This window comes from Peromyscus leucopus, chromosome 17 (assembly GCF_004664715.2).
Source record: "Peromyscus leucopus breed LL Stock chromosome 17, UCI_PerLeu_2.1, whole genome shotgun sequence".
Taxonomy (NCBI): Eukaryota; Metazoa; Chordata; class Mammalia; order Rodentia; family Cricetidae; genus Peromyscus; species Peromyscus leucopus.
This window is the reverse complement of record NC_051077.1, coordinates 24,041,296-24,067,652: the sequence shown is the minus strand read 5'-3', so window position 1 is coordinate 24,067,652 and position 26,357 is coordinate 24,041,296. Positions and strand designations below refer to the sequence as shown.

Here is a 26,357-nt window from a genome sequence, read left to right as displayed (position 1 = left end):
CACAAATATCCATTAGAGTGAATATAAAAACGACCTACTTGCAAAACAGGCACAACTATCTTCCAATGACTCAGTTTTGATTAACAAAGTGTTTGGGGCTCTGCTCAAACACCTACGTCACTGAAAAAATTAACATCAACAACTGTTTGTTTCTCACTTAAAGGTGAGCAAACAGCAAACCAGAGAGGCAGCATTAGATCAAAAGATACAGTTTTACCAAAATACATATGGTAGTGGCACATGCTTTTAATCCCAGCATTCTGAAGGCAGAGGCAGGCGGATATCTGAGTTTGAGGCCAGTCTGGTCTACAGAGAAAGAGTTCCAGGACAGCTAGGGCTACAAAGAGAAACCCAGTCTTGAAAATCTAAAATTAAATAAATAAATAAATAAAATACATAGGGAGGGGGGAATTCTTTCTACCCTCTGTGAAATCAGAGCCACCCTATAACTTTCAATGTTTATTCCAACAAATCACAATGTGCTTAAGGCTTAAGGACCTTTCCTGAATGTGAAAATTGTCTGGGAATTTATACTAATCTTCAGCCTTTAAGCTTCTCATAAAATCTAAGTAATTAAACTGATATAATTTCTTTGAGGCAGGAGAAACATTAGAGTGTGAGAACCATCTACAAGCACAGCTCATCAGTGGGAACAGGCAGAAAGAGCTTCTATCCCACTGTGATTTACTGTGATAATAAGGCTGGCTTATTAGACTTTTAATGATGTCTTATCTTTCATGTTTTTAATTGCACATCTTTGGGACGTTTTCTTTTGTGTCTGAAATGAATGTTACTATTCACCAAACTAATATTGCCTAGGTTAAAATGACAGTAATCGGTGAAAACCTATAGGTGCCATGAAGCTCTGCATTATGGGCTACAAACTACACAATTTTAACTCATTCTAGTATTTCAAGCAACATTGCTTTTTGAAAATTACAATGTTTACATTTGTCCTACGTTCCATGAAGTTGTATACTACTATAATTCAGTATTTTATTCAATCACTCTTTAACCACATCATAAATCAGGATACAATTAAGTCTCCAAGTAAAAGGAAAGTAGAATAAAATGAGAACCAATCAATGACCTGTATTCTGTTCTGTGAACCATCACTGCTTTTATGAATAGAAAGTATTTAAGAATCATTTTTTTCTGCTCAAGAAGCTCAAGAGAGCTGGACAGTGGTGGCGACCTTTAATCCCAGCACTCGGGAAACAGAGCCGGGAGGATCTCTATGAGTTCAAGGCCAGCCTGGTCTACAAAGAGAGATCCAAGACAGGTACCAAAACTACACAGAGAAACCCTGTCTCGAAGAAAATTAAAAAAAGCCCAAGAGCCAGTAAAATCTACCTCTCACTTTTGTAATTTAACTTAGAGCCTAGGAAGCTATGAAATATGTATGTAGCAATATCTCCAGAGCTCATTTCCTCTTTGCCAGGAAGTTCAGATCTTCCTGACTATCCTATACAAGAACAATGATGAGTAATTTCCTCGTTCTTACGATTCTTATTCTAGCTATGAACCAAAAGTAAGTGTAGTAGTAAACATAATTACTATCCTTACAGGATAGTTTATTCAGCGGTAAGGGCTTATAACACTAATTAATTCCTTGGAAAGTATGTTTTTAAACAAAGCAAAAAAATTGGGTGGAAAGAAATAGAAAAAGATACCCAATAGCAGACTATGGTCTCCATGAGAGCCCCTATAAACATGTCTACACAAACACATGAGTGTACACACACACACACACACACACAAGGAAAGAAATGGCATAGGGAAAGATCCTATAAGCACTATTTTTCTGGATAATTCCTTTTGCATTACTGATGTATTTCCTATATAGCTGATCAGTACTTCAAGAACTCCCTTTGCCATGCAATCAGAGACATTTAATAGAATTCCTCCAAATCAGATACTAATATTTCTGCCAAAATGGAAATGTATAGTCTCACTTCCAAAGAAAAAAAGACATGTCACATATTTTTTTTTTTTTATTTTTCGAGACAGGGTTTCTCTGTATAGCTTTGCGCCTTTCCTGGAGCTCACTTGGTAGCCCAGGCTGGCCTCGAACTCACAGAGATCCTCCTGGCTCTGCCTCCCGAGTGCTGGGATTAAAGGCGTGTGCCACCACGCCCGGCGACATGTCACATATTTAAAACAAATAAATATTTGGGAAACCAAGACAGCATTTTAGCATAGCCTCCTTATTGTCTAAGGAAATCTCCAAAACAGGTTAAGAGAATATACAAATGAACAATCTATAGTTACACACTATAAATAATTAAGTTTGGGACAGTAAGGATGATAATAATGGTGGGAGAAGAGAGAAAATCATATTCAAAGTGAAAGACCCCAGCATACTAGCTTAGCCTAACGCCATTTCGAGTAAGGTCTGAAAAGCACGGGGTGTCTACGGCCGGCCACCTGGCCCCAGAAAAGGGTACTAAAGGTCAGAAAAACAGCTTGGAGCCAGACAGCAGGCGTGTCGAGCTCGGGGAAAAACCACGAGCTGTCCTGAGTTTGAACCTGGCCTCATTTGAATCGTCCAATCAGAACCCTGTAAACCATGCTCCTCGTGCTCCTGCTGCCAGACCCTATAAAAACCCTCCACTCCAGCCTGTCGGCGCGCCAGTCTCTTGAGCCTCTTGAGGGACTGTGTCGCCCCGGGTACCCGTGTTCCTGAATAAAGCCTCTTGCTGTTTGCATCTGACTTATGGTCTCGGTGTGATCTCTGGGCGAGGGTCTCTCCAGAGGGAAGACTACTTCGGGGTCTTTCATTTGGGGCTCGTCCGGATCGGAGACCCCGCCTCGGGACCACCGACCACTGTCAGGAGGTAAGCTGGCGGTCTTGGTGTATGTCATCTCTGTCCTGTCTGAGTGTTGTCGGTTCGTCTGAATGTTAAATGTTGTCTGTTTGCGCGCCTGAATCGGTCTGGAGTCAGTGGGGCTGAAGGAGCTGACGAGCTCGGACTTCGCCACTGCGACCCTGGAAGACGTTCCACGGGTCTCTGAAGTCCCTCTGGGGCACGGTCTGTAGTCCCTCTGGGGCACGGTCTGAAGTCCCCTCTGGGGCACGGTCTGAAGTCCCCTCTGGGGCACGGTTTGAAGTCCCCTCTGGGGCACGGTCTGAAGTCCCCTCTGGGGCACGGTTTGAAGTCCCTCTGGGGCACGGTCTGAAGTCCCTCTGGGGCACGGTTTTTCGGGCCATCCCGAATCAGAAGAATACGTGGTGTTGGTAGGGGACGGAGAATTCAAACACTCCGTGACCCCATCTGAGTTTTTGCTTTCGGTTTTACACCGGAGCCGCGCAGCGAAACTGTTTCTTGCTTGTGTTGTCGGTTTGTTTTGTGTTCTTTGTCTAATCCTTCTCCATCCAGGAATTAATATGGGACAGACTGTCGTTACCCCCTTGAGCCTAACTACTGACCATTGGTCGGACGTCAAAGGCCGGGGAGAAATGAAGGTGTAGTCATCAAGAAAAATAAATGATGACCCTCTGTGAGGCTGAATGGGTCATGATGAATGTAGGATGCCACGGGAAGGGGCATTTAATCTCTCTCTCATTTCCCAGGTTGAGAGGAAGGTGTTTGCCCCAGCCCCATGGGCATCCAGACCAGGTTCTCTACATCACCATTTGGAGATCCCTGGTTGAAAACCCATTCCCTGGGTCAAGCCCTTCCTCCCACAACCCCCTCTCACTCCCCAGCCTTCGCGCCTCCTAACCCCTTTCTTCTCTCTACCCAGTCCTTCCCCACAGGGAGCCTTCCAAGCCCCTGTCCTTCCCCTGACCCTAACTCTCCTCTCCTAGACATGCTGGTAAATGAACCGCCGCCCTACAACCGACCCCCAGCGTCACCCGCGACCCCTGCGCGGCGCCGGCCGCGCCCCTGGCGGCTGCGCCCAAGGCGGCCCTGCCACAGTGCGGCCGCGGCGGCTTTAGTCGCGACGCCGGCTGCGACCTCCCGGCGGCCGCGCCCCCGAACCCGCCGCGCGCCCCGGGTGGGGGAGGAGCGCAGGGACGGGACAGAGGGCCCCCCAGGGCAGAGCCGCCCTGCGCCTCGTCCCTGTGCTGATCCCCGCCCTCGCCGGAGACTGGAGCGCAGACCCACTCTCCCGCCGCAGAACCACGACCTCCCCGACACCCGGCGACGCCCCACACCTCGCCGCCAGTCCTCGCGCTGTCCCTGCGCCCGCTGCCATCGGGACGCCGTACGCCTTCCCGGGCTCCTCCTCGGAGCAGGGAGAAGGAAAAGATCGCGCCCGCTCACTGAAAGCGCCAGCGGGCGGAGCGGAGCGGACACCGCGCGCGGGCATTGTGTGTGCGCGTGAAGCGTGGGGTCCGCAGGGAGCGCTCATGGGAGGTCCCGTCCCCAAGGGGCGGAGCGCGGGGCATCGAGCTCCCGGCTCCGGGTCCCGGCAGAGTCCCAGCCGAGCCCGACTGCTGCCGAGGCGGCGGGACGGCGCGCCTGGCGGCCGGGAGGGTGCTCTGAAAGAAGGCGGCCAGCTCTGGTCCCGCGGCTCCCGCTCGGGTTCCGCTTCGGTCCGCGGATCTGTGGAAGAGAGGCTCGACCGCCGACCCAGGGCGCGCGGAGCCGCCGCCCGTCGAGGGAATCTGCGAGTTCCCGTGGCTGTGTGTGGCGGTTGTGCCCAGAGCGCGTCCACTGCCTCCACCGACCCCTCCGGTGCCTGGCCCTCGAGCCCTCACGGCATGCACCATGAGCGGCGGCGGCGGCGACGACGTGGTGTGCACTGGCTGGCTGAGGAAATCGCCTCCCGAGAAGAAGTTGAGGCGCTATGCTGGAAGAAACGCTGGTTTATACTGCGGAGCGGCCGGATGAGTGGCGACCCAGATGTTCTGGAATACTACAAGAACGAGCACTCAAGAAACCCCTGCGGGTCATCAACCTGAACTTGTGTGAGCAGGTGGATACAGGCCTGACCTTTAACAAGAAAAAGCTGCAGGACAGTTTTGTGTTCGATATCAAGACCAGTGAGCGTACTTTTTACCTGGTGGCTGAGACAGAGGCCGACATGAATAAGTGGGTCCAGAGCATCTGCCAGATCTGCGGCTTCAATCAGGCTGGGGAGAGCACAGACTCCCTGAGAAACCTTTCTTCAGCCAGTCATGGTTCCCGCTCTTCTCCAGCTGAGGTCAGCGGCTCCACTCAGCACCTGCTCCAAGAAAGGAAGTCCTCCGCCCCTTCACACTCTGGCCAGCCACTCTGTTCACGTTTGAGCCCCCTGTGTCAGGCACATCCAGCCTGCCTTGTCCACCAGTGCACCTCAGGAGTATCTCTACTTGCACCAGTGCATAAGCCGAAGGACAGAAAATGCGAGGAGTGCCAGCTTCTCTCAGGGCACCTGGCAGAAGAGTGATACAGCCATGCAAAAACTTGCCAGGGCAATGGACACTGTGTCAATGGAGTCAGCGGTCAAGTCCATGGCTTCTATAGCCTTCCAAGCCAAGCCGACACAATACAGAATTCAAAGACAGTACTTACGACCTCCCCCGTAGCCTGGCTTCACAAGGCCACACCAAGGGCAGCCTCACAGGGTCCGAGACAGACACTGAGGATGTGTACACCTTCAAGACACCCAGCAACACCCTGTGCCGGGAGTTTGGAGACCTCCTAGTGGACAATATGGATGTTCCAACCACCCCTCTCTCAGCCTACCAGATCCCTAGAACATTCACACTGGACAAAAACCACAATACCATGACAATGGCCACTCCTGGAGACTCAGCCATAGCTCCCCACTCCGCCCCCCAAGCCAAGTCAGGCAGAAACACCTCGGTGGGGCAGTCCTCAGCAAAGACCTCCAATCAGCGAACATAGCAGATCTGTAGCTGCTACTATCCCAGACGCAATACCTCCCGCAATGGACAACAGCCGACTCACCGAGCTTCTTCCTGTGAGACCTATGAGTACCCAACTCGAGGCGGAGAGAGTGCCAGTTGGTCTGCTGAATCTCCAGGGAAGACTATCGTGGGTCGATTAGACAGTGCAGCTCTGATGACAACTATGTGCCCATGAACCCAGGTTCTTCTACCCTGCTGGCTATGGAACGAGCAGGGGACAACTCCCAAAGTGTCTACATCCCATGAGCCAGGCCCATCACTTTGACCCGCTTGGCTACCATCCACAGCCCTTACTATCCATAGAGGTCCCAGCCGAGGAAGTGAGATCCAGCCACCCCGGTCAATCGCAACCTCAAGCCTGACCGGAAAGCAAAGCCAACACCCTGGACCTGAGAAACAACACTGTCATCGATGAGCTCCCTTCACCAAGTCTTGGTCCAGGCTCAACCACACCGCTAACTCCAGCTCTCCCAGTACTGCGCCACCAGTACAGACTCGGGAGACAGCGAGGAGAACTACGTCCCTCATCCCCTGTTCCCAGTGGCACCAACAGCCCAGCTCCAAAGAAGAGTACTGGCAGTGTGGATTACCTAGCCCTGGACTTCCAGCCAGGCTCCCCGAGCCCTCACCGCAAGCCATCCACATCATCTGTCACATCGGATGAGAAGGTAGACTATGTCCAAGTGGATAAGGAAAAGACCCAGGCCCTGCAGAACACCATGCAGGAGTGGACAGATGTGTGGCAGTCTACTATTGTCAGTTATCCAGAAACTGTCTTAAATCTTAAAATGACAACTAGATTAAAAGCAAATCATGTTAATGGCAAATTTCCTCTTCCTTTATAATTTTTACTCCTAATATTTTTATTGCACACATGACTAACTTCATGAGTAAAATGAAGAATAGTGAAACAAAATTAAGCATGATTTTAATCTTCACTACAAAGTTATCTACTATGGCTTTTGCTAGATAAGCACTACCTAATTAACAATGTTCATATAAATTCATAGTTTATTAACCTTTTGAAATTATAATTGATTACTATTTATGTGGCATCTAATCATATTCACAATCACGATCTTATTTCTCCTCTAAACAATCATTGTGATGTTTTACAATTAACAAAACTCGTAACACTTAACCTTTCCTATGACATACTGCCTCCTATTTTATGCTTTTTATTTTAAAATTCTGGTGATAATTTGCAATACTTCCTATAGGATTTCTGCTTTTATAGTCATAAGTGCAGTTTGCAACATGCCTGGATACACTCCTATGTTTTAGCCTTCTCTAAATTCTCATATTCTTATGAATATTTTTGAAAGCTGTAGCCTTTTTATTACCCACAGAATAACTGCTACAATTTCTATAAACTGTGGCACATTTATCTATTTTATTTTTCCGATGCAAACAGTTTCCTTATTTAAAACTCATTTAATACTACATATGTGCATATATTGCTGTCTTTTGTTCACATTATCTGTACAGTTTGTATATGAATATGGTTTTCTTTTCCTTAACTAGATATTAGCAAAAGTTTACTCTGAGACAGGAGCAAAGTTCAAAGCTTGGTAGTCCATTTTTTATTTTAAGAAATCTGCTGTTTCATTAAAATTCAAAACCTCAACACAGCCAGGTACAGTGGCATACACTATTAATCCCAGCACTCTAGAGGCAGAGACAGATGGATCCTTTTGAGTTCGAAGCCAGCCTGGTCTACATAGTGAGTTCCAAGACAGCCAGAGCTACACAGTGAGACCCTGTCTCAAAGGAAGCAAAAACAAAAACAAAACCTCAACAAAATCATACCCCTTTTGTCTATCAGAACCTATCTAGGCTCACTGATTTTCACTCATTTGATTTCTCCCATTGTTAGGCCCAAGACTGCTTGACTTTCAAGATCAATGGAGATCTGCCATATTCAGAGGGGTGTGGCTCTACCATAATTAGAAAATCATGAAATATTTTCGAATAATAACCATGAGTTAATAGACTCAATCCTCAAATCAAAAGACTAACAGACTGGATTAAAAAAACAAGACCCCCTCAACTTGTTGCCTGAATACAGACCTAAAATTAAAAGCTGAAAAAAGTTATTTCAAGCAAATGCTGCCAGAAAGCAAGCATAAGCATTCATACTAGTATCTGAGTACCTCAAGTCAAAATTAAAGAGATAAAGAGCAGCTCAATATAGTAATACCCCATTAGGACCATATATGACTGCATATGACAGTTCTAAATATATACACATCAAATATCAGCCCAAACAACTTTATAGAATAAACACCACTGCACATAAAACCATAGACTGATCTCCACACATACCACTAATTGTCATCAAGACAATCAATCCATCAACGAAGAAGTTATCAGAAGTAAAGGACAATGTGTATCAAAATGATGTAACAGACATTTAAAAATATTTAAACCACAATACTGCAGAAGACACCTTCTCAGTAGTGGAAGCCCTTTAAAATAAGCCATACCTGAAGATATAAGAAATTGAAAAAAAAGTATTACATTGCACTTGATCACAATGAAATAGAATTAGAAATATGAAAGAAATTACAGAAAACGTATGTAAACTCAGAGAGACAGAACAATACATCTCCAAGTAGCAAATTGTTCATTAAAAAAAAAAATCAGGAGGCAAATTAAAAAATCCAAGAAATGAATGAAAATGAACGCATAAAATACTTTAATATACAAGCTGTGAGATACAATAAAAGGAATATGTATTGCTACAAATCTCTAAATTTAAAGATTAGAGAAATAACACATCTCAGTGATATACTTTAAGGTCTTAGAAAAATAAGAATAATCCAAACTGAAAATAAATATATAGAAAACAATGATGATCAAGGCAGAAATTGAGGAAAAATTAAAATAACAATACAATGAAACAAAGGGCTGGTTCTTCAAGTGATACACAAGAATGACAAAGAAAAAAATAACAAAAAAGTTCAATTAATAAAATTTAAGGTGAAAAGGAAAACATTACAACAGATACTAATGAAATAAAGAGGATGACTATATTTCCCAACAATTGGACAATTAAAGAGAAATAGGCAAATTTATATAAGCAAAATTAAACCAAGATAAAACAAACAATTTAACAGAACACTGAATTAGTAATATACATGGGAAAAAAAGCTTCCAAATAAAAGATGCCAAAGCTCAGCTAGATGCATTGCTGAATTCCACCACACTTGTACAATAACCAACAATGCTCCTCAAACTATTACAACAGGAAGGAGAGAAACATTTAAAATTATTTATGAATCACTCCAGTATTATTTTGATATCAAAACTAAGAGATAACAACAAAAAAATATAGGCCAACCACTGATGAAACCACATGTAAAATTGCCAGTAAGTACTGGAAAGATATAAACAATCACACATCAAAGGGATTATTCACCAGTCAAGATGTTCAAGGATGCTTCAACATTCACAAATTTATGTAAGGTAACTATGCTATAGGATAGAAGTCACATGATTTGAATAGCAAATGCAGAAAAAGTCTTCAACAAAGTATCTTCAAAATAAAAACTCAGAAAAACTAGGAACAGAAAGAACTCAGCTCAAAAGTTAATTGCTATACGTGGCAAAATACATTCAACTTTACACTTATTAGAAGAAAATCCAAAAATATTTCTTTAAAATCAGGAATAACACAAAGATACAAACGTTCTAAGGTCTTTTTCAATGGTCAAAATCTTAGCTTAAGCAATAAAATCAAAAGAAAAGGTAATCAGGAATGGAAAAAGTCAAATTATCCTTATTTGCCACAATACCATTCTATATGTAAGAGAGCTTACAAACTATATAGACGAGTCTTAGAACTGATGAACATTTTTAATAGAGTAGAAGAGTATAAAAATCAATAAAATCTCACTATATAAAATGAGAGAGATGGCAAAGATAGACAGGGATAACAACCAACCACCTAGGTATAAGCCATTCAGCTGAGGAGACCAAAGACCTCAACAATGAAATTTTAAGACACTACAGAAATAAACTGAAGACAGTACCAGAAGATGCAAAGTCCTCTACCTCCATACATCAAAGGCATGCTCCTTTATTTGCAGAATTAACAGTATGAAAATGGCTATGTTACTGAAAGCAATCTATGCACTAATACAATTCCTATAAAAATTCCAATGACAGAATTCACAGAGAGAGGACAACAATTTTAAGACCAATATGCCAACAAAAAGTACTTTAGACACTCAATAAATTCTGTGCAGAAAGAACAATGCCAGACACACAATACCTGACCTCAAATAATACTACACAGTCATAGTAACAAAAATAGCATCATACTCACACAAAAACAGATCCACAGATCAATAGGGTGAGCGGATAAAGAAATAAACCCACATGGTTACAGCCACCCAACTGTTAATAAAGATGTCAACAGAATATAATGGAAAAAAGATAGTCTCTTTTACTGGTACTGGGAAAACAAGTTCAACATGGAAAAGAAATGAGACAATTAAAACTGGATCAGATATATTAGTTATGGCAAGAAACTGAAAATGTCAGGGGAAAAAACATGGAGACCATACATCAAGACATGAATATGTGCAAGAGCTTTCTGAAATAAACTCCTGTACCTCAAAAATTAATATCAACAATTTACAAATGAGACTCCATAAAATTTAAAAGAAAAAAATGATTAAATAGACAGCATACAGATTATGGGAAAACCATCTTGCCAGATATACATTTAATATCATGTAAAATAATATTCTATATTATTATAAACAATCCAATCAAAAATGGACAAGTAAAAAACAGTTCTCAAAAGAAAAAGTACAAATGCCCAATAAGATAAAAAAGCGTTTACCGACCTTGGCCATCAAAGGAAATGCAAATTGAAACTATACTGAATGACCAAAACCCAGTCAGAACAGCTATGATAAGAACACAACACACAGCAAATGCTGGCTGGGAGTGAGAAGAAATGGAACCCTATTTTTTCAGTGCTGATGGAAGGGTAAACTGGTACAATCTCTATAGAAATAATTTAAAAGGACTCCTGGGTACATAGACAAAGGTGTCGAAGTCAACATACAGACATGTTCCTTGCACCTCTGTTTACAACAGCCAATTTATGGAATTAGCCTAGATGCCCATCAAGAGATGCAAACAATGATGTAGGGTAGATACAAAGTGCAATCTTATTCAGCCATAATAAAGCACAGAACTCTATCATTTGCAAGTCAGTGGGTGTTAACTGGAGAGCATCATATTAAATGCATTAACAGAATCAGGAAGAAGAGTATCCTGCTTATAATATAAACCACATATATGACATTAATGAAAAATAAGGTTGTTGTGGGTATTAAAGGGTATAGATGGAAAAAGGAGTGAATGCTGTCGAAGTATGTACTATGCATGCATGAGAAATATCATTATGAAGTCCATCACTATGTAAATGAATGTGCACCTTTTAGGAACAAGCATAAAAAGTCTACACTAACAGAAATGTAACAAAGAATCCATATTACAATCATTTCAACATTTGTAGTCCTCATAAGAAATGCTATCTTCTGTTTTTAATACTATATTATATCAGTTCTACCTTCCTTTCCTCCCTCCAAACCCTCCCTTGTATCCCTCCTTGCTCTCTTTCAAATTCATGGTCTCTTTTATCATTATGTTATATTCATATATATATAAAAGCTGCTTCATTTACATCATATTACTTGTATGAATGCTTTCAGGGCTGACCATTTGGTATTAGATTCGTGTGTTCTTCCCTGTTTGACTTTTGATGAATTTTAAGATGAAATTTTCTAAATGTCTCATGTAAGCCTAAAAGAATGTGCAACTTTCATAGGGTCTAGCGTTTAGGTCATATGTTAACTGGTATTAATGTATCTACCTATAACATGTAACACGCTGCTGCTCCATTTAATTTTGTTTTGTCAGGTATCTCTTTTTAACAGGATTACATTAAAATCCTTTACAATGGATTACTTCTATATTTTGTTAGTAACGTAGCCAATCTTTCAGTATGTTTCAAACAATTTTCATAGATGCATAGTATCTTTTTGATGAATATTAAATAGTTTTATTTTGTGTGTCCAGGGAGATGATTCATAACAGACTTCTGTAGCAAAGTTCAATGGGCAATAAATTACTATTTATTCTAGACCAGGATACAAATAAGGTATTAAGAACTTATTCATCCTGTATAAGCAGAACCTGTACCCACTGGCAACATATCTCTCAATTTCCTCACAGCTTCAGCCTCTTACAACCGTCCTTTACTCTTTGGCTCTACAAGTTACAATTCAAATGTTCTACACACAAAGGAGATGATATAGTATTGGTTTTTCTCTACCAAAATGTCTTACAGATCATTCACAATTTTACACATGGATTCTCTTCCTTATAGGTATGGATATTCAATTTTGTGTATACTTTAAATCTTGTTTATCTCATCATCTATTCACAGACAGTTGATGCCACATTTTAGTTATTGTGACTAATACTGCAATGAAGATAGAATTGCAAATGTCTTTGACACACAGACATCATTCCATTAAATGTATCCTCAATAAATTTCCTCGATCATAAGATAACATCTTTGGAAAATCCCTTGCTAGTTGATTAATAGGGTTATCTATTTTTAGATGCTGAATAACCTCTTATTTGACTTTTCCATAGGCTATGTGGATTGTTTCACTGGTTGGGCAGAAGTCATTCAGTTTACTGTAATCACTATGGTTTATTTTTTATTTTGCTTACTCGGCTTCAGGATACAAATCCAACATTTCCTTGTCCAGACTAATGTTATCAAGTTTTGTGCATATACTTTCTTCCATTTGTTTAACATTTACAGGGGTTATAGTAAAATATTTAATGCTTTTGAGTTTTACTGTATTGTATGAAACTGGTCTCATTTCATTACTTGACATGTTGATGAAGAGTTTTCCCAGCACCATTGTTGAAAAGACTATCCTTTCTCTAATGTGTATTTTTGGCACTCTTACTGAACATCAGCTGACTACACAGATGCAGAATTACTTCTAAGTTTTTTTAATCCATTTCCACTATTCCATTCAACTGTTTTCATGTTAATAGCTTACTCTTTTAAATGTTAACAGCTTTGAAATTTTTAAATCAGGAAGTGTGATGCCTACAGGTTGCTCTTTTGTCCAGTCTTGTGGTTCCATAAAACTTAATATGTACTATTCCATTTCTGTGAAAGAAAATGCCATTGGGATTTAAACAAGTTTTTTGTTTCTTCAGTGATCTTTGTTTTTAAGTATTTTATTCATTTTGATACTATGAAATTATTTTCTCTTTTAAATAATTTCTTATTAAGTGTGCAGAATCACTATTAATTTTTGGAAATACTTCGTTAATTCTTTAAATCACTGATTTTGAAAGTTAATTTTGTGTTCTATAGTTGCAAATACTGACTAAGGTATTTTGGTTTTGGTGTCTTTAGTTCTCTGTATGGAAGCTTACTTCTTTGTGTTGGTTTGTTTGTATAAATATTGTCTATTTATCGCTCGCCTAAGTGCTCTGGTTATCAATGCAATGTTGAGAACAGATGGCAGGGCCAGCATACATGGCCTGTCCTGCTCTCAGAGAAGTTTTCATTCTTGTCACTGAGTAGGAGTAAGTTCTAGTCACATTAATTCATTAACATACTGAGGGACTCTCTTCCTATAGTAATTTTTTGAGATTATATAATTAAAAGACATTCAACAGAGAAATAATTACAAGGGTGTGAGTCTCCATTCTTTTAATGTTACTTATTTTTATCATTGATTTCCAAATAATGAACCCTATTGCATCTGGGGACAAATCTTACCTAATCACATTGTGTAGTCTGCTAAATGTAGTATTGGTATTTGGTCTATCAATAATTTGAGGATTTCTGAATCTATGTTATTGAGGAATATTGGCCTGTAAGTTTCTTAGAGTACTTGGTCTGACTTTGAGGGTACTGTTGGTCTTACAATTTTTTTTTTGAAATTTGTTCTTTTTTATTTTTAAAACAAAAAAATGGTAGCATTAATTTTCTTCATGGTTAGTAGAATTTAGAGAAGTCGTTTGTTATTAGTATTAGTATTGTCTTTTTTTTTTTTTCATATTCTAGACAGCTGATGACACCCATCTACTTTCTCATTACTGGTGTGTTCAGACATTCTGTCTCTTCCTGGTTTAGCCTTGGTAGTTTCTATGTGTCTAGAACCATTCCTACCTCCTTTAGGTCATCTACTTTGACAGTGTGCAGTTCATAGTGGTTGCTTATAATCCTTCCTACTAGCAAAGTATAAACCATGATGCAACCTGTCTTTATTGTGAGTTTTCGCTTATTATTGTTACTTTATCAGAAAAACTGTTTTATTGATCCCTGTACTGAGTATGCCATCTATTTTACATCTTGTCAAAATCTGCTTTCATCCTTTGTTAGCTTTGCCTTTACTTCATCCTTTTTCTTGTCTTCACAGTAGGTGCCAGGCTGTTCATTTGAGTCCTCTGGCTTTTTCAGGATTTGCTCAAGTTCCGTCTTGAAAGGGTTCTTTTGTGTTACAAAAGTTTGGCTATGCTTTACTCATTGTTTTTAATTAAAATATAATTATATTATCTTCCCCTTCCATCCACCTTCTAACCATTTGGGTTGGCATTTTCATTTTTAAATCTCCTTTTGAATTTCTTCTTTCATCCTTAATTGTTCAGAAGTTAATTCCCACATATTTGTAAATTTTCTGATTTTCCTGTTGCTGATTGCTAGTTTCACACCAATGTGGTCAGAAAAAATACTTAATATGATTTCTGTATTATATTTATTAAGACTTAATTTTGTGTCCCAATATACAATCTATCTGGGAGAAAGTTTTCTGAGAACTTGAGAATAATCTGTATTCTGCAGCTGCTATGAAGTATTTTCTGCGTATGTCTTTTGAGTTCTTTTGTTATCTACATCAACTGTTTCCTTAATAGTCTTCGGTCTGGTTGATGTCTCCATTGCTGAAGCAGGGAGCTGAAATCCCCTAAGGATGGCTGTCTATTTCTTCCTTTACTTCTACTAATCTTTCCTTTGTGTACGCAGCTCCTCCACATGTTACACAAGCATTAATGAGCCGGCTCCTTTCTGTTATATAATATCCATCTTTCTTTTGGATTTTACACATTAGTATAGCCACTCTTGCTCTCATTTGATCATCATTTACATACAGAACCTTTTAAGTACTTTACTTTCACCTACATGCAACCTTAGGGCCAAAGGCTTAGACTCTTCCTCTGCATTTAATCATTGCATAATAATATGTCCAATTACTTTCTATACACTTAAATTCCATTTGCCTTCCAGCCATCTTCCCTTCCTCTGTTTAATATTTGAAGACTCTGGTTTAAATACAACCAACCCTATGTGCTCATCTTTTAAGGTTGAGATCAGTATTCAAAGGGCTCATAGCAGTGGAGAAGGGTAGAGTGATGGGTGATGTCACTCTGTATGCTGTGAATGTGTTATTCTGATTGGCTAATAAATAAAATGCTGATTAGCCAGTAGCCAGGCAGCAAGTATAGGTGGGATAAGCAGATAAGAAGAATTCTGGGAAGAGGAAGGCTGAATCAGGAGATGTCAGCCTCCCCTACAGGGAACAGCATGTAATGGCACATAGGTAAAGCCATGGAAAACATGGTGACATATAGATTAACAGAAATGGGCTGCTTAAGTGTAAGAGCTAGTCATTACTAAGCCTGAGCTAATGGTTGAGAAGTTTTAATTAATATAAGCCTTTGCGTGTTTACCTGGGTCTGAGCGGCTGCGGACCAGGTGGGACACAGGAAAACTTCTGACTATAGTAGAGTGCCCTTCCTAACATTGGTATACACAGTTACTCCATCCCAATGTCCTAGAGGGATTTGCGTCAAGGACGTCAATACTAAGCCACCTATGGTTACATGAGTATCAGAATTCCTGGTCATTTCAGGGTCCTCAGATAAGGCATTTATCAGTACCATGGGAACATTATCAGGAGACCTGTCTGAGAAGAACTTAGCTGAGTAACTAACTTCCTCCACTCTCACTCAGGACTTTTTTCACTCCTAAACCCTGCCTAACCACCCCACCCCCCAAATGCATTTCCCTTTTGTAAGGCTTCTCCAGAGTAAGACAATTCCTTTGCTGAGATGTGTGCCACATGTCCTTTGCCCAGTGCTGTTCTGTTGGGGGAAACATCCTACAGCTGGATCTGCCTCCATTATCTGGTACTCACACAGATCCACTGAGTAAATGCTGCTGGGCACAGCTCTGTTACCTCACACAGGTCCACTGAGTAAAGCTGTTATGCACAGTCTGTTGCCTCACACAGGTTCAGTGAGTAAAGGCTGCTACAGTTCTGTTACCTGTCTTAATAGATGTGACACCCGGAATCTCAACAAATTAGAAAGGGAAGATGTCAGTAACTGGGCAGGATGCATTTCCTGAAGAGTAAAATGCATCTTTTAAACCCTCTTTGGAGTTGCTACTGAAATTATGAATTACTCTGAGGGGCTCATGGACACTATACACTGGTCATAGCGACTCAAAACACACCTCACCAGCAGTGTCAGCAGGCTTCGGGTAGTTCTAGATTGTGTATCAAAATTTTAGGTCTGTCTTTCCCTTTAGCTCTACATTCCTAGTCAAGTTTGCATACTAGGTATATGAAAAACCTAAAAAAAAATGAACTCTAAAAATGGTGGGAAACAACACAAGCCACTCTCATAATCCTCTGACAACAGGCCCCAAACCCGTCAGGAGTTCCCAGCCTTATATCCAGGGACCACTGGACCTTAGACACTCCATGATACGGACATGCACCTACCTAAACTTTCAATGAAGGAAAAATGTAAAACTAATGATGAAAAAACCCAAGAGAACTTAACAATGTGATCAGCTCCCTTCCAAAATCAATGTGCAATCTTGACAAACTCAATGAGAGATGCTCTATGGGGTGAGAAGTCTACCGACTTCCTCAGAGCATCCTAAGTGGGCAGTTCTAAGTCAGCAGCACCAAAGGCTGAGGCAGCTCTTCCTCTGTATCATCTGGAAGATACTTAAGTTTGGCTTCAGGATTTAGTGGTGCATCAGGTAGATTTCAAGGATGCCTGCTTCAAATATGACCTGTAGAAAATGAGGCATATGGGAAGCAACCAGATCCTATCCACAAACTTGGTTTGTTTCTAACCAGAACTGGGAATGGGGAAGACACCTGAATGACCTGCTGCCTCAGAAATGCGAGATCCTTTCCCTACAGAAACAGGCTATAAGAGGAACTGGTCCTTTCTGGGCCTTGTCCTCAGTCTCCATCTCAGCCAGGAAGCTGTGTGTTCCTCTTCACTGGTTTAGAACATTCCTTCTTTTAAAAGGTCTAGTCACACAAAGCCAGCTAGCTACTTAGCTCCTTTCACACACACACCCTCCCACTCTGTATTCAGGAATGGGGGGTGGGTGTGGCATAAGGAAAGAGAAACACAGGAAGGAAGCTTCAGAAGCAAGCTGAGCTGTCCGAAGACTACCCTCTACTCTTTCAGCTTTTCAGATTTCCTTACCCTCCGCTCCCTTCTGATCTGCACTAAATTCCATCCCATAAATAAAAAGTTAGCAATGCTCTGCTAATTAAACACCATTTTGAATGTGGGTACTCCTTTATGGTCGGGCTATTGACATTTACTTTGTAGAAAAACCAAACACAGGAGTCTCACAAAGTCTCCAGCTTTTACAGTTTCGTCATGGTGAAGCAAATGGTAGTAGGCATCTATTCCATCCTAAGTAGAAGCTGACAGTCTACGGTTAAACATGAGAGCACGGTTTTCTTACCACCAGGGAGCTTTACATGTAAGTATGGGTCCTTATCATAGGCTTTCCAAATATAGTCATTTGGCCTATTGTATACAATATGTATACAATATGGATTATTTTTCAGGGCATCTTTAAAGAGCAGGAAGTTTTAACCTTAGTAGTAACTCATCCTTTTTCACTTAACTAGTCATTCATCTTATGCTACAACAATTTTCTGTGATCTTCTGGAAGTGTCATTTAAGCTCTTATACACAGAACCATAAGCCAGGTAGTACATTTCACAGATGTGAGGTCAGTTTAACTGACTCATTATTTGCACTTATGTGTTTTCCAGCATTACTTGTGCCAGCCTGTATTTCTCTTCTTTATTACTCAGCACCTGTGTTCAAAAGTGAATTGAACATGTACGTGTGTAGATTGTTTCGGTCCCCAGCATCCTGTTCCAATGATGCCACAGGCCAATGCCACACTATTCCAATTGCAATAGCTTTAGGTAAGACACAATCAGCTAATGTAAGGCCTTTGATTTTCGTCTTTTAAAAAATTACCCTCAATATTCCAAAGGCTTTGCTTTTCTATATGGACTTTAGAACCAGCTTCTTGATTTCCTCTGAAAAAGCCTTACAGGAATATAACTGTCATTTAGATATGAAAGAAATGTGATACATAATACTAAATCTTATGCTCTTGAACACACATACTTCTCCATTTATTAAGTAGCTTTTTATGTGCTTATATAGCTAATACTAAGTGCCTTCAAATTGTTCTTCCTGTGGCAGTATCTAGGCCAGTTTGATACTGAATTATTAGATCCAGTCTGGCAATCTCTGCTTCTTCATTACATTCTAAACTCATTTACATGTGATGCAATAAATACACTGATGAGACTGAACTTATGTGTCTCATTATTTACATGTCACATGGTTTTCTCCCTCGTTTTCATATCTGCTTCTGTACTAATTACATTAGTTTCCACTTCAACCCTTACCTTGGATTTCTACCTATATCTCTGATTTTTTTTCCACCTATTCCTCTGAAGATTACAACATGTATCTTAAACTAATCCCCATCAATTTAAATATGATACTGAACCATTAAAGACATAGTAACAGTGCATGAGTCAGTACCAAGTTAGCCTTTATATGTTATTCTTACCGAACGCAGAAACACACATATACAAAAAAATCAGGCAATCCATTAATCCAGTGTTACAAATTCTGCTTTCCAATCATATGTTTCAAATTAACTGAGAAATAAAAAAATTAATAATCCTTCTCTTCAAGCTAGGCACCTTCCCTGTGTATTCCTACAGCTCTCCCTGCTGATCTCCATAGTAGCCTGTACAACTTGGCACTGTATGTGTGTGGTGACCAGTTTGTACTGCCACCACCGGTTTCTCGCAGATAGGTAGGTGTCTCATTTTCATATAACCAGTGTATAACAGGTATGACAAACACACAGTGGAGCTAGAAGAACAACTCCTGGCTGGGGGGCGAGGACATGACACTGGATGAGTATATACCCAAATCTCTTTAGCTAACCAATTAGTTCAAACTGCTAACTCTTAATAATTTATCACCATACTTATAGATATGTTCACAATACAGGTCTTTTTACATTTGGAATGTGACTCACACTATAATCATTATATTTTAATAGTAAAAAATAGAAGAAACCATATACATGGCTTAAGCTGAGTGATAAATTTAATCTATTTTACTTATAAAATAACATGTCATTTGGGTTATTTTCATGGTAGAATAATCGGGCCCATTCTGTTATTATCAGACACAATTTCACAAGGAGCAGAGGCAGCAGGATGTGTGATAACATACCAGAGACACCATGGCCCAACCAGTCTTATTATAGATGAACTCCAAGTTGTTCCTCCTTAGATAGAGCAGGCCACCAACAAGCGACACTAACAGGGCCAAAGCAATGGTGCCAGAGTAGTTGGGTGGCCTGAAAACGCGAATCTGCAAAAATAAAGAGAATTAGAAAAGTGAAGAGTAAACACTAATTCTTCTCTTTTGGTCATATCCTAGTCAGCACTCCCCTTAATTAACTAATGTATAGTTTTCTTTGAGAATTACATACAATGAATGTATTTTGATCATATTTATGCCCAACTCTTCCCTTTAACTCCTCCCATATCATTGGTTGGTTTGTTTGATTTTTTTACAATAACCTATTAACTCTCTTGGTGCTGTCGATCTCCTTTGTGATGTCTGTATACTACTGGGTTGGGGCCATCCACTGAAGCATAATTGACCTATAGTGCTCCTACCTTTAACACAAAGAATTCAGAGAACTGATATCTTATTTTTCACATCAAACTTTGACACTACGTTTACTGAGCTCTGAATGAATCAAAATACATGCTGTCAACATCTTGGGTGTACAGAGATACTCTCATCCTTTTGTTCATATGCTGGAGTCTATGCAAATGCTACACATGAAGCCCAGAGCTGTTCTGGATCACACAACAAATCAATTCAACTAGCTAGTACATTGTAAGGTAAAACATGGGCACAAGTAAATTATCTCAACTAGAGACTTCAGATGCTATGTTTAACAAAGTTACCCACTCAAGCATGTGTATGGTAAATCCAGTATTCTCCTGAGTTGACCTCTTCTTGCATAAGCAACTACAGCATGCACATGGAGATGGGCCCACTCACACGTATTTGCAGGTATCTATGCTTTCATTACTCTTTCACAGATAACACAGAAGTGCCAAGTTTAATTGAAGAATGACAAGGCTGTTTTTGAAGTGCCAGTACCAGTATACATCCTCCAGGAGTACAGTAATGCTCCAATTATTCTACTTCTCTGCCAACACCAATTATCAACATACTGGCTCTAGACATCCTCCTGGGTATAAAGTGCTATCTCATTGTGGTTGTGGCTTATAATGCCTGTGATGTAATGATGAAGAACATTTTTCTGTGTACTTATGGGCCATATGGATATTTTCTTCAATGAACTGTTTACTCAGATTAATTTTTAATTCAGATTTGGTATTTTGTTTTTGAGTTTAAGAGCCCACAAAAAACCTAGATATGAGGGTAGGTCTTCAGAAAATATGATTTGCGAATAGTTACTCCATTCTGTAGGCTGTCAACTCACATCTATGCTATTGTACTTTAACATATAAAAGCTATATTTACTAAGTGATACAATTAAAACAAATTCATGATTTATAAATTTCAGATCTTGGTTCTAATAATGCTTTTCATGGAAAGGACCCAAAATACTCTATGACATGGTTAACTGAATGCTAGGTAGATTACAGAGCAAAAACAAGAGCCTAGAGAAAATTATTGTACCAGAAAATTAGCGCATACTTTGAAAACAATTATGGAGCCATGTCTCAGGGATTAGGAGCCTTGGGGAAAAAGTGGGGGAGGGATGGGGGGGATGGGAGGGAACTCAGATAGTCAAATCTCAGACAATTTTAGCACTCAGCTAATTAACAATAGCAATAAAAAAAAAGAAAAAAAAACATTGTGAGAGGGAGAGGAAGAACAAGGAAGGGACAGGTACAGGGAGGGGAGGGAAGGACAGGAACAGGGAGACAGGGGGGAAAAGACAGGGAGAAAGGGAGGGAGGGAAGGAGAAAAGAGGGAGTGAGAGATATCAAGTAGAGAAAGAGAGAGATATTCAGTGGCAAAAAGATGGAGCCAGGGAAAGTTCAGGACCTCTGATGTGTAGTTTCCCTCAGGAGGGAGGGAAGGTGGCCACAATTTCCTCCCTCAATATGCACAATCTAAATACAGGGAGATCTCAGCTGTCCATCCTGCATCCAAGATATGGTACTGGTTGGACCCTGTCCGGCAAAGAACCTCCAATGACTAGTCTCAGAAGTAGCAGTCTCTTCTTATGTTATAAAAAAAAAAAAAAAAAAAGTTGTATTTGAGATACCAAACCACACTACTAGACAATATTCTAAAAAAATCACTACAAAAGAAATTCTGAGGTCAGTAATAAACATAATTAAAACACAAAGATAGTAGGTCCCCCACAACCACCAGAGTGGTGAAATCTGACAAGGAATTCTGAGAAAGAGCCAGAAATCTAGTCATTATTATGGAGCCATCGCGGCAACAAGTCAATCTGGCAAGGATTGGGAACAAATACTTATCTAAGAGAAAATCCTGGTGAACAGGAGGATATTTATGGACGCTGTCTTAATGTATCCAAGCTATCAGATCTAACAGGATCGAGAGGCTATAAAACTGCTCCAGATTAAAGGAGATTGAAAACACACGACAGCTAAATGAATGACTTAACTGAATCACAAATGGGAAACACTAACATCAACTGAGAGGATTCTAATATGTACAGTGTCACTTTTATAAAAATGAATCTTTGTGAATTCTTCAGACTCCTATCCTTACTGTGCTTATAAGAAGTATAATTCATCTTCTATAATTTTCAGGGGAAAGTGAATTTGTGTATATAATCAAGGCACAGGGACTGGACTTGAAAACTGGAATAAGAATAAGAATCACCAAGTATAACTGCTACAACGATAACAGATCAATCTATGTAAAGGATGCATTGTTAAAAGTCATACTATTTCCATTTTTAGCACACTTTCAATTTGTAATTATCTTCAATTTGTATTTTATAATTAATCCAACTAAAGAACTAAATGCATTAGTGTGGTAGGTAGTCAAGTCAGAATCATTTCTAATTAGCAGTATATCTTTAAACAAATTGGAAATATTTAGTGTGTGTGTTGTTGTGTGAGTGCACATATTCATGAATGTGGTTTCAAGTGCCCAAGGAGGCCAGGCGGGCATCGGGGCCACTGGACCTAGAGTTACAGTTGATTGTTAGCTGCCTGACATGGGTATTAAGAACTGAATTCTAGTCCTGTCTAAGAACAGGAAGGGCTCTTATACTCTAAGCCTCTATTATTTCTTGTAATGAACTAATAAGAGTACTTTAGTATAATCCTTGATGTCTGGCATCAACTAGACCACACATTGTTAGAACATTATAAACCAAAAGATTTTTTTTTAATGAACAAATTTAGGAAACAATTTATTCACCACAGTATGATTAAAGCCAATGACACAGGTGATAACATTGTATAGGTGACATATCTTGTCTCAGAAAAATGTGTTTATATATTAGTAAAAACTCAATGTGTTTGAATAACTTTTAAAATATCTGCTTAAATAACTAGAAAAAAAAACAGCCATAAGCCTTCCACAAAGAAATTAGTACCCATAAATTATCTGTCTCAATCTATGCATATAATATTGGTTGGGACAAAACCCTAGATCAGGGTGTCCATATTACTTTTCTAACTGACATTTTTACTTATTAAACAATGCTTTTTGTTCAATGTCAAAGTCTTTTTTTTTTTTAGGAATTTGATTTGTTTCCAACTTTTTCCATTAAAAGGAGTGTTAAAATTTTTTTCCAGGGCTAAGAGTCTGAATCATCCTTAAGTCCCAATTCCTAAAAGTGGCACTGTTAAGTTAAATTGCACAAGATAGACATAGGATACATGCTGGTTGAATGGTTAGACCAATTGCCAGTCTCAAGAACAATACATGGTAGCAGGGGTTTTCTACAGCCCTAAATCTTTCTCTATTTGTAGAAAAGATTCATTATTTCCATTTTACTTCTTGCTTCTTAATTAGAATTTCTTTGTTTGCTAATATTAAACTATTTTCATTGTATTTTGCGTTCCCTGAAATCATACTGTACCTAGCTAATATACTTTTTAGTGTTTGTTTACAATATCAATTAATCATTATGCAGCAATGCATTTGAATCGAGTACTAGTTCAATAACCAGTTACAGCTGCCAAGTCCAGGTCTCACGGGCTGGGAATATAGCTGAATGGCAGAATACATACTCAGATATTCTGACTACACAAGTCCAAGGTTCAACCCAGCATGGAAAAAACACAGTTTTCTTTAAGCAAGGAAAAGTTAAAAAAAAAAAAAAAAGCCACAGATAAACTATAAAAACCCTGTTGCTTCATTACAACAGTCTAGCAAACGAAGCTAATCAACATAACATACATAAGTGTATGCATAACACACTGTCACACAGATATATTTACTGTAGTAAATAAAAACATACATGAACATCTGTTCTGTCTGCAATCCATTTTGCTAGCTGTTCAGCTGCAAATCCAATTCGTTGAAGGTCAAAAGTATCAGCTCTCTTGGGTCTGCCTTTTGAAGGAAAATGCATGAATGTGGGAGCCGAGTTCATGTTGAGCTGTAAAGCAAGTGATAAAATGCCAATTATAACAACACCCCAATATTCTATACTATTCACCCAACATTTTATGTTTTTATCTGAATCACTAAAAGAAAATTTATTAGGAAAATCTGCAAGGCTCTGTGGCACTTAATTTCTACTTTTCTTCATCTTGATGCACTATTAACTGAAGCAGGATGGCTGAATTTGCTGCCTGTCACATTTAACGTACTATTCATATCCCCAGTTTGGTATTTTGACTAGTTTCATTCTTTGTGTCTCTAGACGTTTATGATTAAAATGGTGCAAAATGCCTGGAAGAGCAAACAACGATACTGTGACCTGTCCGCACGTGGACCACTCCACTTCTCCAGCAGTTCCTGCAACAGAGCAAAAGTGTGTGTGTGCAAAAGTGTGTGTGTGTGGAGGGGGGTACATTAAGTAACTGCTTTCAAGGACATTACAAGTACATCGAATTTCTTGTTAAAATTCAAAGATTATTCTTCGTCAGTTGATGGCTATTAAACAACAGAAACAAGTACTTTTGTTATAAACAGTTTAAATATATCAGAGATGAGAAAAATACCTGGTACAGTCGTGTTCTGTTCAACTTCTTAATAATTTGTCTTAAAATAACTAAAGCATGGAAAACTTTTCTAAAGAAAATGTCTCCTCATAGAGTATACAAAAGAGAACACTGCTATAGTCTGTGTTTATTAAAAATGTGTTCAAACATAATAGAATAATTTGACAGGAGAGCTAACTCTAATATCAATGTATTAAATTTCTGCTATCTGGGGGTTATATTAAAAAGATCTTAAGGTAAAAGGCAAAGGAATTCACTCAATGAGAATGAAAATCAAAAGTCAAGGAACTTGTTGGATGGCAGAGGGCAACAGGGGAAGATATCACCGAAAGTTTGGCTGCCAAGAATGATAGACAATGTTTACAGTCAAGGCAAACCAGCTCCTGGCCCATAAACGAATGCTACCTGTAGCTGTGTATTCAATGATAGCCCCCCAAATAACTACAGAGACTTTAGAGCTTAGCAAAGAAAATCTGAACTCTCCAAAGCAATATATCTGTATCAAATACTTATCTGTGCTACTGCGAATGCCATCAAGCGACCATTATTCACCTCCACATTACCGTAATGCTTCAGGTAGACAGGGAATGCTTGGTCTCTATTTGCCCGCTTTCTATTTATTCCCTCAACACACACACAGACACAGACACACACACACACAGACACACACACAGACACAGACACACACACACACACACACACACACACACACACACACACACACCACTCATGTTAAATTTCAACTGTCACTGTAGAAGTGGGACCTCCGTGAGGTAATAAGGCCAGGAGAGCTCTACCCTCACGGGAAAGATGGACACCTGCAGAAAAGGCTGAGTTTCCCTCTTCATTCCTGCTGCTCTCTCTCCTCCCACAGCTACAGAGGGAGCTCTCCATATGCTGACACTGTTATATTCGTCTCTGTACATTGGGTTCACTTTAAACTCCCCAGTCTGAGTTATTCTTACACTGCACATTCTAAAACAGCATTTAGGTAATTGAATTTTCCTAAAAGATACTCGGAGATTACAATTTTGCTGTTTCTTTTCATGGTATTCATTTGTTTAGCCTAACTTTCTATTTTTCTGCACAATTTAGATAAAAAATAATGCAGTGGGAGGAGGATGACAAATGAATGCCGATACTATTATTAATTAATAATACAATAGCAATCATTTAATAAACACATATTTCAGGAACACAACTAAGCATTCTCACACATTAATATCTCATTCTAGTCATCCCAAATGTGTTTTTTTTTTCTGTCTACCTACAGAGACAGAGCACAGTAAGATGGGGAAGTCTTCGAGTCACTCAACGAAGAAGAGGTAAAGCTATAACGTGGGCTAAGACCTTCTGACCCCATGTCCCAGCATTACCACTCTAGCACAAATCTCAGAACTCTTCTCTTTTGAAAACAACTCCATACTGACTGTTTAATAAATAATCTTAATAGAAATTTTGAACAAGTTCATTATAAAACTAAATTATAAAACCAGTTCTTACAATATGGTAAAAACCTGACAAATTCCAACATACCACAACATATATCACACAACACACATACCATTAATACATTGTATAAGTCCCATATATGTATATATGGACATACACTGCATATGTCTCATGGGTATACATATGTCATACAGGAATCTTCTCTGAATTAAAATAATACCTCCTGGAGAATAGAAAGAGGCTTGTGAGACCTGAGCAGTAAACAACCTTAAAAGCCTGGAGAACTGAAACTCAAAGGATTCCCAAGAGCCCTTCAGAAGGTTATAAAAGCAGAAAGCATCTGCTGCAGAAAGGCTCTGGAGCTGTCTGCAGGAGAATGTCCAGCCGGTTGAGCTGCATGCAAG

At 39.7% G+C, this 26,357-nt stretch overlaps 1 protein-coding gene and 1 pseudogene across 1 annotated transcript in view; one reads left to right on the top strand and one right to left on the bottom strand.

Moving 5' to 3' along the window:
- The window catches only part of Tusc3 (tumor suppressor candidate 3), a 116,128-nt gene that overhangs the window by 67,091 nt on the left and 22,680 nt on the right, over positions 1-26,357 (bottom strand). The window contains exons 2-3 of the mRNA XM_037211686.1: positions 23,793-23,933; positions 19,520-19,660 (exon numbers count right to left, since the gene is read on the bottom strand). Of these exons, the coding sequence (XP_037067581.1) occupies positions 19,520-19,660; positions 23,793-23,933 (282 nt within the window). The remainder of the gene's footprint in view (positions 1-19,519; positions 19,661-23,792; positions 23,934-26,357) is intronic.
- On the top strand, positions 4,719-6,708 carry LOC114695168 (annotated as a pseudogene).